Source organism: Polistes dominula, unplaced genomic scaffold, assembly GCF_049000335.1.
Source record: "Polistes dominula isolate Pdom_NZ unplaced genomic scaffold, Pdom_raw_medaka contig_11, whole genome shotgun sequence".
NCBI lineage: Eukaryota > Metazoa > Arthropoda > Insecta > Hymenoptera > Vespidae > Polistes > Polistes dominula.
In genome coordinates this window covers 3,340,714-3,355,818 of record NW_028301154.1, presented here as the reverse complement: position 1 = coordinate 3,355,818, position 15,105 = coordinate 3,340,714, and the positions used below count along the sequence as shown (strand labels likewise).

The 15,105-nt window shown below is 28.6% G+C and overlaps 5 protein-coding genes across 12 annotated transcripts; 3 read left to right on the top strand and 2 right to left on the bottom strand.

Moving 5' to 3' along the window:
* The first annotated feature begins 176 nt into the window (after positions 1–176).
* On the top strand, positions 177–3,851 carry LOC107073181 (methyltransferase-like 26). 2 transcript variants are annotated; one of them, XM_089178576.1, is made up of 3 exons: positions 177–316; positions 2,782–2,863; positions 2,998–3,851. In XM_089178576.1, the coding sequence occupies exons 2-3, from the start codon at positions 2,832–2,834 to the stop codon at positions 3,629–3,631; spliced, it is 666 nt and encodes a 221-aa protein (XP_089034702.1). In that variant the 5' UTR covers positions 177–316; positions 2,782–2,831; the 3' UTR covers positions 3,632–3,851. The 2 variants fall into 2 exon arrangements, with proteins under 2 accessions (XP_089034702.1, XP_089034701.1); XM_089178575.1 differs by having other exon boundaries at positions 2,995–3,851.
* On the top strand, positions 178–2,715 carry LOC107073187 (dnaJ homolog subfamily C member 21). 2 transcript variants are annotated; one of them, XM_015333711.2, is made up of 2 exons: positions 178–316; positions 522–2,715. In XM_015333711.2, exon 2 carries the CDS (start codon positions 535–537, stop codon positions 2,557–2,559), a length of 2,025 nt encoding a protein of 674 aa, XP_015189197.2. In that variant the 5' UTR covers positions 178–316; positions 522–534; the 3' UTR covers positions 2,560–2,715. The 2 variants fall into 2 exon arrangements, with proteins under 2 accessions (XP_015189197.2, XP_015189198.2); XM_015333712.2 differs by lacking the exon at positions 178–316 and having other exon boundaries at positions 565–725; positions 830–2,715.
* Positions 3,547–6,563, bottom strand: LOC107073194 (ATPase WRNIP1). Its single transcript, XM_015333734.2, is given in 7 exon segments — positions 3,547–3,995; positions 4,083–4,304; positions 4,403–4,615; positions 4,618–5,257; positions 5,368–5,556; positions 5,643–5,983; positions 6,203–6,563. Coding segments are annotated over 6 exon segments (1,710 nt in total). The 5' UTR covers positions 5,979–5,983; positions 6,203–6,563; the 3' UTR covers positions 3,547–3,885.
* Positions 6,564–6,620: 57 nt separating this feature from the next.
* Positions 6,621–10,895, top strand: rt (Protein O-mannosyltransferase rt). Of its 4 annotated transcripts, none has more exons than XM_015333729.2 (7): positions 6,621–6,746; positions 7,381–7,568; positions 7,642–7,943; positions 8,023–8,197; positions 8,277–9,363; positions 9,447–9,748; positions 9,862–10,895. In XM_015333729.2, exons 1-7 carry the CDS (start codon positions 6,621–6,623, stop codon positions 10,049–10,051), a joined length of 2,370 nt encoding a protein of 789 aa, XP_015189215.1. In that variant the 3' UTR covers positions 10,052–10,895. The 4 variants fall into 4 exon arrangements, with proteins under 4 accessions (XP_015189215.1, XP_015189217.1, XP_015189216.1 ...); XM_015333731.2 differs by having other exon boundaries at positions 9,447–9,600; positions 9,862–10,023; XM_015333730.2 differs by having other exon boundaries at positions 9,447–9,603; positions 9,862–10,023.
* On the bottom strand, positions 10,393–14,664 carry LOC107073185 (uncharacterized). 3 transcript variants are annotated; one of them, XM_089178574.1, is made up of 6 exons: positions 14,521–14,664; positions 13,637–13,771; positions 12,493–13,386; positions 12,021–12,395; positions 11,734–11,910; positions 10,393–11,638 (listed from the first exon to the last, which is right to left on the bottom strand). In XM_089178574.1, exons 3-6 carry the CDS (start codon positions 13,381–13,383, stop codon positions 11,477–11,479), a joined length of 1,605 nt encoding a protein of 534 aa, XP_089034700.1. In that variant the 5' UTR covers positions 13,384–13,386; positions 13,637–13,771; positions 14,521–14,664; the 3' UTR covers positions 10,393–11,476. The 3 variants fall into 3 exon arrangements, with proteins under 3 accessions (XP_089034700.1, XP_015189188.1, XP_015189187.1); XM_015333702.2 differs by lacking the exon at positions 14,521–14,664 and adding an exon at positions 13,860–14,019 and having other exon boundaries at positions 12,493–13,406; XM_015333701.2 differs by lacking the exon at positions 14,521–14,664 and adding an exon at positions 13,860–14,019.
* Positions 14,665–15,105: the final 441 nt, after the last annotated feature.

The window sequence follows — 15,105 nt, the reverse complement described above, 5'->3', positions numbered from 1 at the left end:
ATCGAAATTAAAATAATATGACGCTTTAAATTAAGAAATAAAATAATGTTTTAAAATCTTTCCAGAACTAGTCACACTTGTGACTATATTCAAGCTAATAAAAAATGTTAACCCTATAATCTGAACATAGTAACAAATGTAAGCTGTAAATATTAACGCAAGAGCATGCAAGATTCTAAAATAATGCGTTGCGTAAAAATGTAAAAAGATATTATTGAAAACAATTAACAATTATTATATTTACAATTAAAAAGTTTATATTATTATCAGTTATATTATCGAAGACGATCGATCGACTGGTGTTCGCTAATATTCGGTAAGATTCTAATCCATCAATATGTGCATAATGATCAATGTAAAATATAAAAGAAAAAAATGTCCTTGCGAAAAATATCATTGTTAGAATAATATAGAATAAATATCACACATACACACACACATATATATACATATATATATTTTATTATTAAGAAAAAATCATTAATATTATTTATATGAATATTATTGTTATTAAATTCAAGAGAAAATATTACAATGAAGTGTCATTACGAAGTATTAGGTGTATCAAGAAATGTCACAGATGATGAATTAAAAAAAGCATATAGAAAATTAGCACTGAAATGGCATCCAGATAAAAATTTAGATGCTCCAGAAGAAGCTAAAGAACAATTTCAATTAGTTCAACAAGCATGGGAGATATTAAGTGATCCTCATGAACGAACATGGTACGATAACCATAGAGATGCTATTTTGAAAGGTGGCATTGGGGAAGATTATAAAGATGATTCGATTGATTTATTTCAATATTTTACAACTACTTGCTTTCAAGGTTATAATGACGATGAAAAAGGTTTTTACACTGTATACAGAACAGTTTTTGAGAAATTAGTAGCAGAGGATGATGAATTTGTATTGGAAGGTGATTCCGATGAAGAAGTACCTAATTTTGGAAATTCTCAAAGTTCTTATGAAGATGTGGTACATCCTTTTTATGCTTATTGGCAAAGTTACAGTACAAAGAGATCTTTCGCTTGGTTAGATCCGCATGATATTCGACATGCACCTAACAGAAGAATAGTTAGACTTATTGAAAAAGAAAATAAAAAGGTACGCGAAAAAGCTAAACGCGAAAGGAACGAACAAGTTAGAAATTTGGTTGCGTTTATTAGAAAACGCGATAAGAGAGTACAAGCGCACGTTGCATTGCTTCAGGAACGTGCCAAGGAGAATTTGAAAAAGACAGAAGAACGTAAAAGAATGCAATTGTTAGAGAGGCAGAAACATTTAAAACAACATACCGTAGTTGAATGGTCCAAATTTTCAAACGTCGAAGCGGAACTTAAAAATATTGAAGCTAATCTTGCTGCTGAATTTGGTGAAGAATTATCTTCCGACAAAGATTCAGAAACTGAAAATGATATTGATGATAATACTCTTTATTGTGTTGCCTGCAATAAAATCTTTAAAACGCATAAAGCTTTTGCCAATCATGAGAATTCAAAGAAACATAAAGAAAATTTAACTGCTATGAAACAATCTATGGTACAGGAAGATAAGAGTATACAAGAAAATACAGAAGAAACTGATACAAGTTCCGAATCAATGTCCACTATTACAACTTCATACAATACTCCAGGAGATGAAGTTAAGTTAGCAACAGATTCACAATTACCTGACTTTTTATTCAATTCTAACATAAGCAATACTACTAGCTATGATAATGAACATGAGGTTTCAGAAGGTGAATTAACATGTGACGATGATGACACGTCTCAAACTCCTCTTCCAAATGCTTGGGCAAAACTATCTAACATAGATGAAAGTAATCTTGCTACTGGTCCTCAATTGTTTGATGAACCAATAATAATAAAGAAAGATAATGAAGAGGAAAATTTAACTTCTGAGGATGAATTAATGTCTGATCAAGATGAAGAAGAAGAGATAGTACAGACTAAACAAAAGAAAAAGAAAAAGAAGAGAAGGAATATACAAAATGTAGAGAATGATAGCGATGAAGAGGATAACAGTTTTGACGAACACATATGGTTGTCTAAGAAACAACGGAAAAAGCAACAACAACGTAAAGCTGCCTTAAGTAAGATTACTACGAATAAGGAAGATTTAGAAATATGTGAAGAAGCAGAAAAACAAAATTGCAGTGATGAGACTAATAACGAAACTGACTTAAAAAGTTTGGAGAATAAAATGACTCAGATGAATTTTGAAAGTACCGATAATGTGATAAAACAAGCACAAATTTCCAATGAAAAACTAAAGAATAGCAAAGAAAAGGATTCGAAAAAGTTACGCAATAAAATAGGAAATGAAAACAAATGTAAAAGTAAAAAAGATGTTAGGATAGCAGACGTTCAAGATTTGGCACATTTTTGTGTTTCCTGCAAAGCTGAATTTTCTAGCAAAAACAAATTGTTTGAACATTTAAATAAAACAGGTCATTCGGTTTATATACCGGAATCGTTAAAAAATAAAGCAGTTAAAAAGAATCAAGAACACGTATCTAAATCTAAAAGAAATTCGAATAAAAGAAATAATTATTAAAATTAACGAAAACTTCACCACTTCTAACAATTTGTTATATAGTAAATTAATAAATTGTAGGAGAATCAATTGTAATAATTTATAAAAACTAAAAAAAAAACAAAAAAAAATGATTTCAGTCTTATTAGCGAATAAAAATAAATTTTCTTCTCCATAGATATACACTTTTCTTCCTTCTTCTTTATATTTCATTATCCTGTATAAACTTATTGAATTTTTCAGATTGTTAAATATCTCCGATATATGTTTATGCACCAATGTGATAATCAGCAATGAACATAATTCACTGTGCTGCTAATCACAGGTGAGAAAACACCTCTATTTTAAGAAAATAATTTCTTTTGTATATTCTTTTATTTTTTTTCTTTTTTTTTTTTAAATTCATATTCTTGAAAAATAATGATAGAGAATTATAAATATTATTTTATGAAAAAGTAGGTCAACAAGTATGGCTGCTAAAAAACTGATATATCCAGCAGCAGAACGTAATAAGGATCCTATTTTATCAGTTTTACGACGATACATACAACCCGGTACATCTCAGAAGTTTTTGGAAATATCTTCCGGTTCAGGACAACACATAGCACATTTTGCTCCTCATTTTCCACATGTTACATTTTATCCTTCAGAAAATGAAACACAATTATTAGAAAGTATTGCCGCACATGCTAATGGATTTTCCAATGTAAAAAAACCTTTACATATAGACATTACCACTGATTATCGATTATGGGGTAATGGTATTTTTTCGGAAAATAGTATAGATTACATATACAATTCTAATATGATGCACTGTGCACCATATCAATGCTCCATAGGTTTATTTCAAAATGTTGGAAAATTATTAAAATCTAATGGTATTTTATTTACATATGGCCCTTATGCTATTGATGGTATTATCACACCGGAGAGTAATATAAAATTCAATAAATCATTAAAATCTATAAATCCTGATTTTGGTCTTAGAGAGTTGAGAGAATTAGAAAATTTAGCAAAAGAAAACAATATTAATCTTGTAGAAACCATTGATATGCCTTCCAATAACAAAGTAGTTATTTGGACAAAAATTTAAATCTTATTTTTCACGTAAAGTATTGCATAATAATATATAATAATATAATACTGTAAGAATATATCAAATAATTCTTTAAAAATAGATTTAGATAAAAAAAAAGTGTTTACTATCTAAATCTATATTTATATATATATATATTCATCTATTAATACTTTTACGTATATCCTATAATGTATAATAATAATAATAATAATAATATCTGAAATTATCAAACAAATACCAGCTTTGTAAGAAAAAAATATTTGTAGACCTTAAGACCTAAGATCCTTATTTGCAAAGAAATCAATATCTTCTAATCCTTCTGGTAAATAATTCAATCCAGATTTATCTTTATGCTTCATGTTATATCCCTTACCATACCCTACAAAAAAAAAAAAATATATATATATATATAAATGATAAAAGAATAATTTTGACAAATTAATGAAGCAGAAAATTTTGGAATTACCAAGACTTTTAGAAAGTTTTGTTCCAGAACTTCTTAAATGTAATGGTACTCCTGGTTGGGGACCTTTATGAGTTGCCACTACTTTCTGAGCCGCTCTAAGCGCATCTTCCATCAATCTAGACTTTGGTGCACGAGCTAAATAAATTGTACATTGTGCTAAAAGAACATCACATTCTGGCATACCTATCATTTTACAACCACTCATAGTATGTACGGCAATACCTATAATAATTATGTAAATGTAACATTTTTCAATAACAAACATATTTGCATTTTTTGTTGTTTTTTTTTTTTTAAATAAATTATTAATATCTTCTTACTCAAAGCTTTGGGATCCGCTAATCCAACATCTTCACTCGCCATTCTAACTAATCTTCTTGCTATATAAACTGGATCTTCACCACCCTCAATCATTCTAGTTAACCAATAAAGTGAAGCATTTTCATCGCTTGCTCTTACTGCTTTATGCAAAGCTGAAATCATGTCATAATGTTGGTCTCCTTTTCTGTCATACAACATATGTGTTTTTTTAGATTTTCTTCAACATCATTTAACGTAATTACTACAGGATCAGTTTCTACAAATTCTTCTTTATTTGGTGTTTTAGATTGTATAGCAAGTTCTAATCCACCTAAAGCTATTCTAGCATCACCATCACACGTTTCTGCTAACCATTCTATGGTAGCTTCATCTACGATGAATCTTGGATTTGACGATGTGTTAGATCCACTTGCTTCTAAATTATTATTGTTATAGAAATTGTTTTTACTTTTAGATTCTGATGAAATTTGTATTATTCCTCCTAATGAGGATAATGCACATTTTAATATTGATACTAAATTAGATATAGATAACTTTTCTAATACAACAACTCTGCAACGACTCAACAATGCAGAGTTTAAATTATACGAAGGATTTTCAGTGGTAGCTCCAATAAGAGTAATCGTTCCTGATTCAACATGAGGAAGAAAAACGTCTTGTTGAGTTTTATTAAAACGATGTATTTCATCCATGAATACTATTGTACGTCTACCAAATTTCAATTCGTTAGCAGCTATGTTAATCACTTCTTTTAAATCACTAACTCCTGCTATGGCAGCTGATAACTTTACATAACGCATCCTACTTTTGGTATTATTTTTACAGATGTGTGCTATTACATTTGCCAATGATGTCTATACAAAAGAGATTCATTTATTATTATTCATACAATACAATATAAATGTACAATATAAAGCATTATTATATTTGTTGTATAAATAAATAATATATATATATATATTACCTTACCACATCCAGGTGGTCCCCATAAAATAATATTAGGTACTTCTCCTTTATGCAGTAATTGAAACAAAGTGCATTGAGGTCCTAGAATATGATCCTGTCCAACGTATTCTGAGAGATTAGATGGTCTCATTCTTTCAGCAAGAGGTATATGTTCATTCATTCGAGCTTTCTTAACTGGATTTTCTATCTATAAATAAAATCAATTGATAATAACAATTTAAATGTTCATAAAATAGAATTATATATGATATAATTATTATTCAAATTATATACTATATTTTCTTTTGTTTCCAAATCTTGCTTAATATTATCTTGTTTTGTATCATCTTCCTTTGTATTACTATCTTGTTTTGTACAATCACCCTTAGCAGTTAAAAATGTTTGTCCTGAACTAAGTTTTCTTTTTGTAATCCTATGATCAGGCTTTTTGTTAAACAAACTTTTTGATTTAAATGATTTATTACTTCCAGGACTTGGACTTGATTCTTTTGAAATACCCGCATTATTTGAATCAAGTAAAAATAAACATTTAACAACGTGAGATTCAATTGAAGATGATGGAAATTCAATTTGACATACTGGACAGGATACTTGTTCGTTATTCATCATTAAATCTGTAAATAAATGTAGAAAATGATGTATACATAATATATACACATAAATATTTGTACTTATACACAATTAGTAATTATGTAATTTTAGTCAATTTTGAATGAACACAAATTTAACCTAAAAAACGGAAGATGATGTAAACAAAATATGAAAAGATAAAAGATGTCCTTAAGAACAAAAAAAAAATCTAATTGTAAGATAATATTATAGGTTTAAAGTACCGTTATTTAGGACAGTGTTGCATTAACCTTTAAGCCAATCGCTTGAGGGTATGAAAGAATACACACAAGTTCTTTCAACTTAAAAGGATAAAAATGAGTTTCCTGGTAGTTTGACACAGTGTAACACATTCACCAAGTAAATAAATCTATTGGAATATTATGTAAATACATATTTGTATCGTGCATCGGTGATAATATATCTTTCGAGGAAAAGATAAATAATTCTGTTGAACTCGTAGAAATTTGATATAATCGATTTATGTACATTAATCGATGACGTGGATGGTCGCCAAACGTTTTCAACAAAGTATAAATAAAATGTTGTTGTTATAGATCAACAAGTAATATATATATATATTTATATTATTTAATAATAATTACATTCTGTCGAATATTATTACATTGTTTTATTGTTGCAATGGAAGTTCGTCGCAGACGTATAAAAACAAATGATAACAAACGTTTGTCGCGGTTAAGCGCGAAATTTGATTGCGATGAGATCGGTACCGGCGATTATCTTACAACCAGGATACAAAAGGAAGAGGTAATTAATTTATCGATCAATCTAGGATTTTTTCTTTTATATGCTCTCCTACTCTCTCTTATTTTTTCAAATTATTTCAATCATAATTTTACATAAATTTAATGTCACATTTTTGTTAATTGTATTTATATTAAACAGCTGTGTGTATATATATATATATATATATATATATATATATTGTTTATATTTAACTTTTTATTTTATTATTTTATTAGTAATTAAAAATATTATTTTATTAGTAATATTTATTAGTAATTATATTATAAAAAAATTATAATTTATATTAATAACTAAGTATAATATACATTATAAATAAATATTTTAGTACTATATTTATAGAAATTATATTTATATAATTATAAATAAATACTTTAGTATTATATTTATATAAATAACGTACTATATTTATATATATATATAATTTATATTAATAACTAAGTATAATATACTTTATAAATAATTATTTTAGAGTACTATATTTATATATATAATTTATATTAATAACTAAGTATAATATACATTATAAATAATTATTTTAATACTATATTTATATCAATTATATTTATATAATTATAAACAAATACTTCAGTATTATATATATATACATAACTAATTACTTATATTTTTATTATAGAACGAGCAAGAAATTGTATTGCAAAAAGATAATGAAAATTATTTGCCTGAAGATGAAATTAAGATAATCAATGATGAGAAACGAGCTAGATTGAAGATATATTTGGAAATTGATCTAATAGCTGTTATTTTATTGATCGCTGCTCTCGTCACACGTCTCTATAGATTGCAAGAACCAAGAAGTATAGTGTTAGTTTAATTTCATATTATTGATGATGATTCTTTTGTTAATAATTTGACTGATGTCAACAATGTTATTTAGGTTTGACGAACTGCATTATGGTAAATATGTGGGAATGTATATGAAACGAACATTCTTCTTTGATTCACATCCACCTTTGGGAAAACAACTTATTTCTATTGTCGCTTATATAGCTGGCTTTGATGGACAATTTAAATTTGATAGAATAGGAAGCCCTTATGCTGATATGGTTCCTCTTTTTGCGTTACGTTTATTTCCTGCTTTATGTGGAAGTTTGATAATACCAACAGCTTATCATCTTGCCTTAGAATTAGGTCTGAAACAATGGACTGCAATGATTGCAGGAATACTTTTGTTATTTGGTAATTATTTGAATCTATGGTAAAGATGTTTGACATTTAAAAGATGATAAATGTTTTTAATATTATATTAATATTTTAGATAATGCACTTCTTACACAATCAAGATTTATCTTAATGGAAAGTATATTGATTCAATTTTCATTATTTGGATTGTTATGTATAATAAAGTTTAGAAAAGTTATGGATCAACCGACAAGATTGTCATGGTGGTTGTGGTTGTCTTTAGGAATTGCAAGTTTAACATGCGCCGTATGGTATTTATCTTTTATATCATTCTTTTCATTTCATTTATTATTAGAAATTTATTTCATAAGATGCATTTTTTTTCTTCAGCGTTAAGTATGTTGGATTTTATACATTAATTCTTGCCATTTACCTTATTGCTCGAGATTATTGGTCTTTGATACCTAGGAAGACTTTATCCACTATAAGATTACTTGGTCATCTATTATTGAGAATTGTTTTAATAATCGGTGTGATGAGTACTATATATTTAGGTGTCTTCTATATACATTTAGAAACACTTTATAAAGCTGGTCCGCATGATGCAGTAATGACCAGTGCATTCCAGGCAAGTTTAGAAGGTGGTCTTGCGAGTATTACTAAGGGACAACCTTTAGAAGTTACACATGGTTCACAAATTACTTTGAGGCATACTTATGGAAGAGCGTGTTGGCTTCATAGTCATAGTCATATGTATCCATTAAGATATCCAGATGGTAGAGGAAGTTCTCATCAACAACAAGTTACTTGTTATTCGTTTAAAGATGTTAATAATTGGTGGATAATAAAAAGACCTGATAGAAATGACTTGGTCGTTACAAAACCTAGCGAGCCAATAAAACATGGAGATGTAATACAATTGGTTCATGGTATTACTAGTCGTGCATTAAATTCACATGACGTTGCTGCACCTATGACACCCCAAAGCCAAGAAGTATCTTGTTATATCGATTACAATGTATCCATGCCTGCTCAAAATCTTTGGAGAGTAGAAATAACAAACAAAGATCAATCGGGTGATATATGGCATGCTATTCAAAGTCAAGTACGCTTGATACATGTAAATACTGAATATGCGTTAAAATTTAGTGGTAGACAGTTGCCAGATTGGGGTTTCAATCAATACGAAGTTGTAGCAGATAGATTGGTGGATCAATTGAATTCAATATGGAATGTCGAAGAACATAGATATACTAAAAATGAAGATCAAAAACAAAGAGAAAGAGAACTTATTAATGCAGAAATGATACCATTGCGCGCAACTACGTTAACATTTTGGGAAAAATTTATAGAATTGCAAATAAAAATGTTATTTGGTAGTCAAGAGGGACAAAATAGTCATATGTATTCAAGTGGTCCATTGGAATGGCCACTCATGTCTAGAGGCATAGCATATTGGGTTTCTAACGACAGCAATGTGAGTTAGAAAAGTCCTTTTAGTAACGTAAATAAATGAAATAGTTTATACATGTATAAAGTTTCTCTTCTCCTTATTTACAGGCACAAATTCATCTTTTAGGAAACATAGCAATATGGTATTCCGGTACAGCAGCTTTAATAGTGTATACGGCACTTTTAATATTTTATATTATGAGAAGAAGAAGAATGTGTTTTGATGTTATTAATGGAGAATGGAATAGATTTCTTAACGCCGGTGGTATATTATTATCTGGTTACTTATTACATTTTTTACCATTCATATTTATAGAAAGAACATTATTTTTACATCATTATTTGCCGGCATTTGTTTTTAAAGTTCTTTTAATAGCTGTCATGATAGATCATATTTATTATTTAATAAGGTAATTAATTTATCATTATTTAAATGAAATGAAATGAAATGTGAAATATGTAAGATTTTAATTCTTTTTTAATGAGACATTAAAAAATAATGCATAATTAATTTTACTTTCAGAAGACGATATACTAATAATACGATGATTTTATATGCAGTGACAATTAGTACTATTACATGGTTAATCTTCGTTATTTATGTATTCCGAAAATTTGGTGCACTCAGTTATGGAGTAGTACCTCTTAGTACCAAGGACATATTAAAATTAAAATGGAAAGATACGTGGGACTTTATCATACACAAATCTTAGTAATTATAATTTGATGATTATTATTCACATTAATTCTATATACGGAGTGTTCTATAATAACTTATGGTAAAAGCAAGCAGAAGATGATAATACATAGAAAATTATATATGAACAAATTTTATTCCACATTTCCGACTTAATTTTGTATGTATAATCACTCCTTACTTACTTGTACCATAAGTTACAGGACGCTCTGTATATAATATTGATGTAATTGCAAAATAGGAAGTTTTTTTTTTTGCCTATGCGTTGGATATGAAGTATATATGCACATTTGGATAATTATAGTAATAATAATATCCAAATGTATATATAATAATTAGAATTAATTAAAAGAAGCGTTAATATAAAGAGATTTATTAAAAGTTTTTCATACCATTTAAATGCGACAAAGTGTACACAGCAAATACTCAGATAATAATATGTTAAAAATAAGAACATAAATAGATGATAATTTTTTAATTATATATATATATATATATATATTAGAGAATATATTTTTTTTTTAACTTAATTTTGCGCGCATTTAAAAATGACATACGATTAAATATACATTTAAATAAACAAAAAACAAAATGTGATTCATTTTAACAAATTCATTTTATGAGAGACTGATTATATTATATTTTTCTTTTTTTCTTTTTTTTTTTAAATTCCAAACTTCTTTTTTTTATTTTTTTATTATTTTTTTGTTGCTTTTTTTTTTTAATTTTTTTTTTTTTTTAAAGGGAAAGTCAATACTACATTCCGTTTATATGCGATTAAATCTTTAATAAGGGCATTTTAAATTGTTAATTCCAAGTTTAGTTCTTTTTCTTTTGTTTTGTTTGTTTTTTTTTTTTTTTATACAGAAAACTCGACATTTTCATACAAGTTAAAAAAAGTTTTATGTTTGTACACAGATTTATAATCTCTGTTGAACAATTTATAATTCAATTATTTCCAGATTACTCGCAACTTATAACATTTAATTCATTCATATTTTTTTTTTCTTTTTTTTTTTTTTTTTCTTAGACGTATTTATATTAATTTGTCGATGTCAAATGGTAAAACTAATATTCTAAATTACGTATACTAAGTTTCCTTATTATATATATATATAGCTTTCGAATATAATTAATTACATGTAATTAGGAAACGATTAAATTACAATTTGTCCATAGCTACTTTTTTCTTTAGCATTTTTTTTCTTTTTCTTTTTGTTTTTTTGTTTTTTTTTTCAATAAGTAGAACCAATGATTATTATTTGTACAATTTCTCACGTTTCCAATATCTTGATGATGATTGAAATAAAATTAAAAAGAAAAAATATAATATATACTAACAATGTAATATACGTAACAGAATAAGATAGACATTTGTCTTATCACAAATTTAAAACACATATTTAAAATTTGTTAAGATTTGACAATATAATTGTCAACGTTAATAAGTGAACACAATTGAACGAATGAGACCATCTCTGATACTGTGGTCACTGTTACCAATTCCAAATGAAAAGAATACAGAATCACAGGTCATATGTTGTGTGCACAATCCCATCGGGTACCAACCAATTTTGTTAAAGACTACCCCTACACGATAAATCTGTATTGAAAAAAAAAGATAATAATGTTATTTTTAATAAGATGATAATACTTATTTGTCTTTGATAAATAAGAATTAAAAAAAAGAAAACAGACCTTATGTTTTTGTATGTAAACAGCACGATTAAATGTAATTTCGACGAGAGTTCCAACATTTACTTTAGTAGTAAAATGTGTGTATGTTAAACGACTGCCATCAGAATCTAAAAGATGAGCATACAGTATTTCCGTATATGATCTTTCAGGATCCGAATTTTGATGTAAATTACTTGTCTGTAAAGAGTAATATGTACTTATTATAAACATTTATTTTCTTCTTTATGAAATATAGACTAACTAATATTTTTATATATCTATATTAATAAAAAAAAAAATGAACATACCGCAATAGCAATTTGTGTTGGAACTTGCACACCCATAATACAAATGTTTTTATCCACACTGAATGTCACTGAACAATCTAATACATTGCTATTAAGGCAATCTGTTGGATGGGCTATCGCTCGAAGACAATAATACTTTGGTCCCTCACGAATTCCACCACCTTCTATTATAGCCGTTGATGGATTATTCGTTTGACTTAGATTTCCAGATTCTTTTCTTACTCCTCCTTCAACTACCATAGGTGGTGCATTATGTAAAGAATTACTACTTTCTCCTTCGACATCAAAGGACAATTGGTATGGTCGTGATGTTGAGGGCCAAAATGTACATGAACTAAATGAATTGGTATGTGGAGTTGATACTCGTCTATGTTTCTATTGATTAAAATTCAATAAAGAAGAAATGTAATGTAGAAATTCAAATGAGTATAAAAGAAATTATTTCATAGCACAATAAATTCACAATACTCACGGATGGAAAAAAATGTACAGATTGTGCTTTTAATGGTTTAGCCCTATTGTGCGTATCGCTGGAAAATCCTTCTGGTAATGGTGATTTATTTTCTGTGCATAATATATTCATCAAGATAGCGAAAGCTTCGTCTTGGGTCAAAAGAGGTGACATTCCTGGACTTTCGGCAAATTCTTGCGGTGTCAGTGTTAAAAATCTGATTTTGGATAAAGCATTACCGATAACAGATTTTAATGACTTTCCATCGGTTGGATCTAATGATTTTCTTACACATTCTGCTTTAGCCCAACGCTCAACAGCAGTAAACAGTTCGAGTTCTGAACTTATCTCTAAATCGACTTGTTCTAAAACGGTGATAACTGTACCCAATTCGACTTCCTCCCAACTAGATTCTTCTAAAACTTCATTAGTTTTAGTACATATTATTTGTAAACACTTTTCCATGAGCACGGGTTCTTCAAAAAGTTTAGCAAATTCATATGCTCTACAAGCTATCTTTGGAGACAAATCGAACCACAGATATTGCATACATTCTTCCACCAAGGACGGTAACATGTACTTTTTAGCGCAATAGCATAATTCGCAGGCAAGTTCAAATGAACCAAGATTAACACGATCAGTATATATATACTCTAATAGTGCCTTGAATGCATCCGGTTGAGCATCGCGTATTTGTATAGGATCATTTTTTTCTGCCATACCTCCATAAAACATTGCTTCGAATACAGGGCTGGACATCGCCAAAAACAATTTATGTCCCTTCAATGTCTCCTGATGTGGTCCTTGACCAACAATAAATTTGCAATCTGACCATTGTCCTGTTTCAAGCAAATATTTACCACGTTCTGATATCTTTTGCTTGCTTATCTGCCAGTCACAAGGTAGACCCATGTTCTGCGGAATACGTATGACACCTTTTAGCAATTTAATATTTCAAATTAAAATCAACTGAAAAGAATTTTTTAAAAAATCAATATATATATATATATATATATATATATATATATAAATTAGCTTGCAAGAGTTATAAATATGACATATTAGAATAAATGTATACACGTAAGTGATGTATAAAAATTACCGTGAATATGAAATGATTTTCAATGAATAACTTAGATTATTTAAATGATTAAATAGAACGTACCTATTCTTAACGCGACGTCTCACGTCGCTATAAATACGGAATATCACATAAACGATGCCAAAAAAATGCGTAAGCCGTATCCTACACAATCATCAAAATACGCGCGGGAAAACTCCAGACTTTTCCATAATAACACTGCAATTAATAATAAACAATTAAATATCAACAGGTTTAAATAACTTTTAACTTTATTATCGATTAAAACAAATCTATTTGAACGAACAAATTAATCATATAAAGAGACGTTTGCTTGACGTAAAATCTTATGTATCAGTCCTATGCACGAAACACCACCGCCATCTTGTCTATCGCCTACCACCATTACGTCATTTTTCCGAAGTCGTTGATATACCGTCCGAGAAAATTTCTCCACCCTGTTTGTCCTCGTTTTAAGAAAAAAAAAAAAATTAAAATAAAAAAAATACAATACTACATTGAAACGTAGTAACATTTTTATTAAAAATATATATATCTACGCGTTGATAATTGTCGTCAACTTCGTTATCGATAATGATAATAATAAAAAAAACAATAACATACAGGATCGCATATCATAAAATCAGAAATTAGTTCGATTCGTTACGTTCGATTTTGGAACGCGAACAAATTTGGATTTATTTTTCTTTTTTTCTTATATCTATTTTTGTTTTATTATTATTATTATTATTATTACTTTTGTATATATATATATTTTTTTTTTTCATTGGTGTTTTTATTTCTCTCTTTGTTTTTCACGAGAGGTTATATTCTTTCAGTGAAAGAAATTAACCTCTTCATCCTTTTCGCGCGTTAACGCGGAAGTGTTGTATCGCGGTATATATTTCGTATATATATGTGCGTGTGTGTCGTGAATATGTATATGTGTCCGTGTATATAGTTTTTACTAGCTCATTCGTCGTCGTCGTCGTCGTCGTCGTCGTCGCCGTCGTCGTAGTGTCGTTGTCGTCGTCGGCGGCTTTGACGACCGTTGTGAATTTTCACCAATGGCGCATGCACGGCTCAGCTGTCCGCGTTTGGGATTAATCCGCGCTGAAAGATAATGCTTTTTATAGTATTTTTATTCGATTAGAGTTTAAGTGGTGGGACGTAGGTACTGTGTGGTATAATTGTGTGACGCTTTAAGTTAACGTGGATTTACCTTTATTTTCCATTCGTCCTCCTCCTCCTCCTCCTGCTCCTCTTCCTCATCCTCGTCTTCGTTGTCGTATCTACGATATCGAGCATTGAAAATGTAGGAAAAGAGAAGAGATAAAATTCTATCGTGATCAACTACGAACGAGCACTTGCTGTATTATAATATACCTATAAATGATTATAGTGTTTGATGTCATACGATTATTTATGTTGATTTCTCGATCGTGGAATATCTTAGTCATTTTCGTTTAACTATGTCTATTACGACACACGTTTCGAATTTTTTCTTTCGTCAGAAGGTCTACGCGTAATACTTTGAGATCCTTGATCAAGAA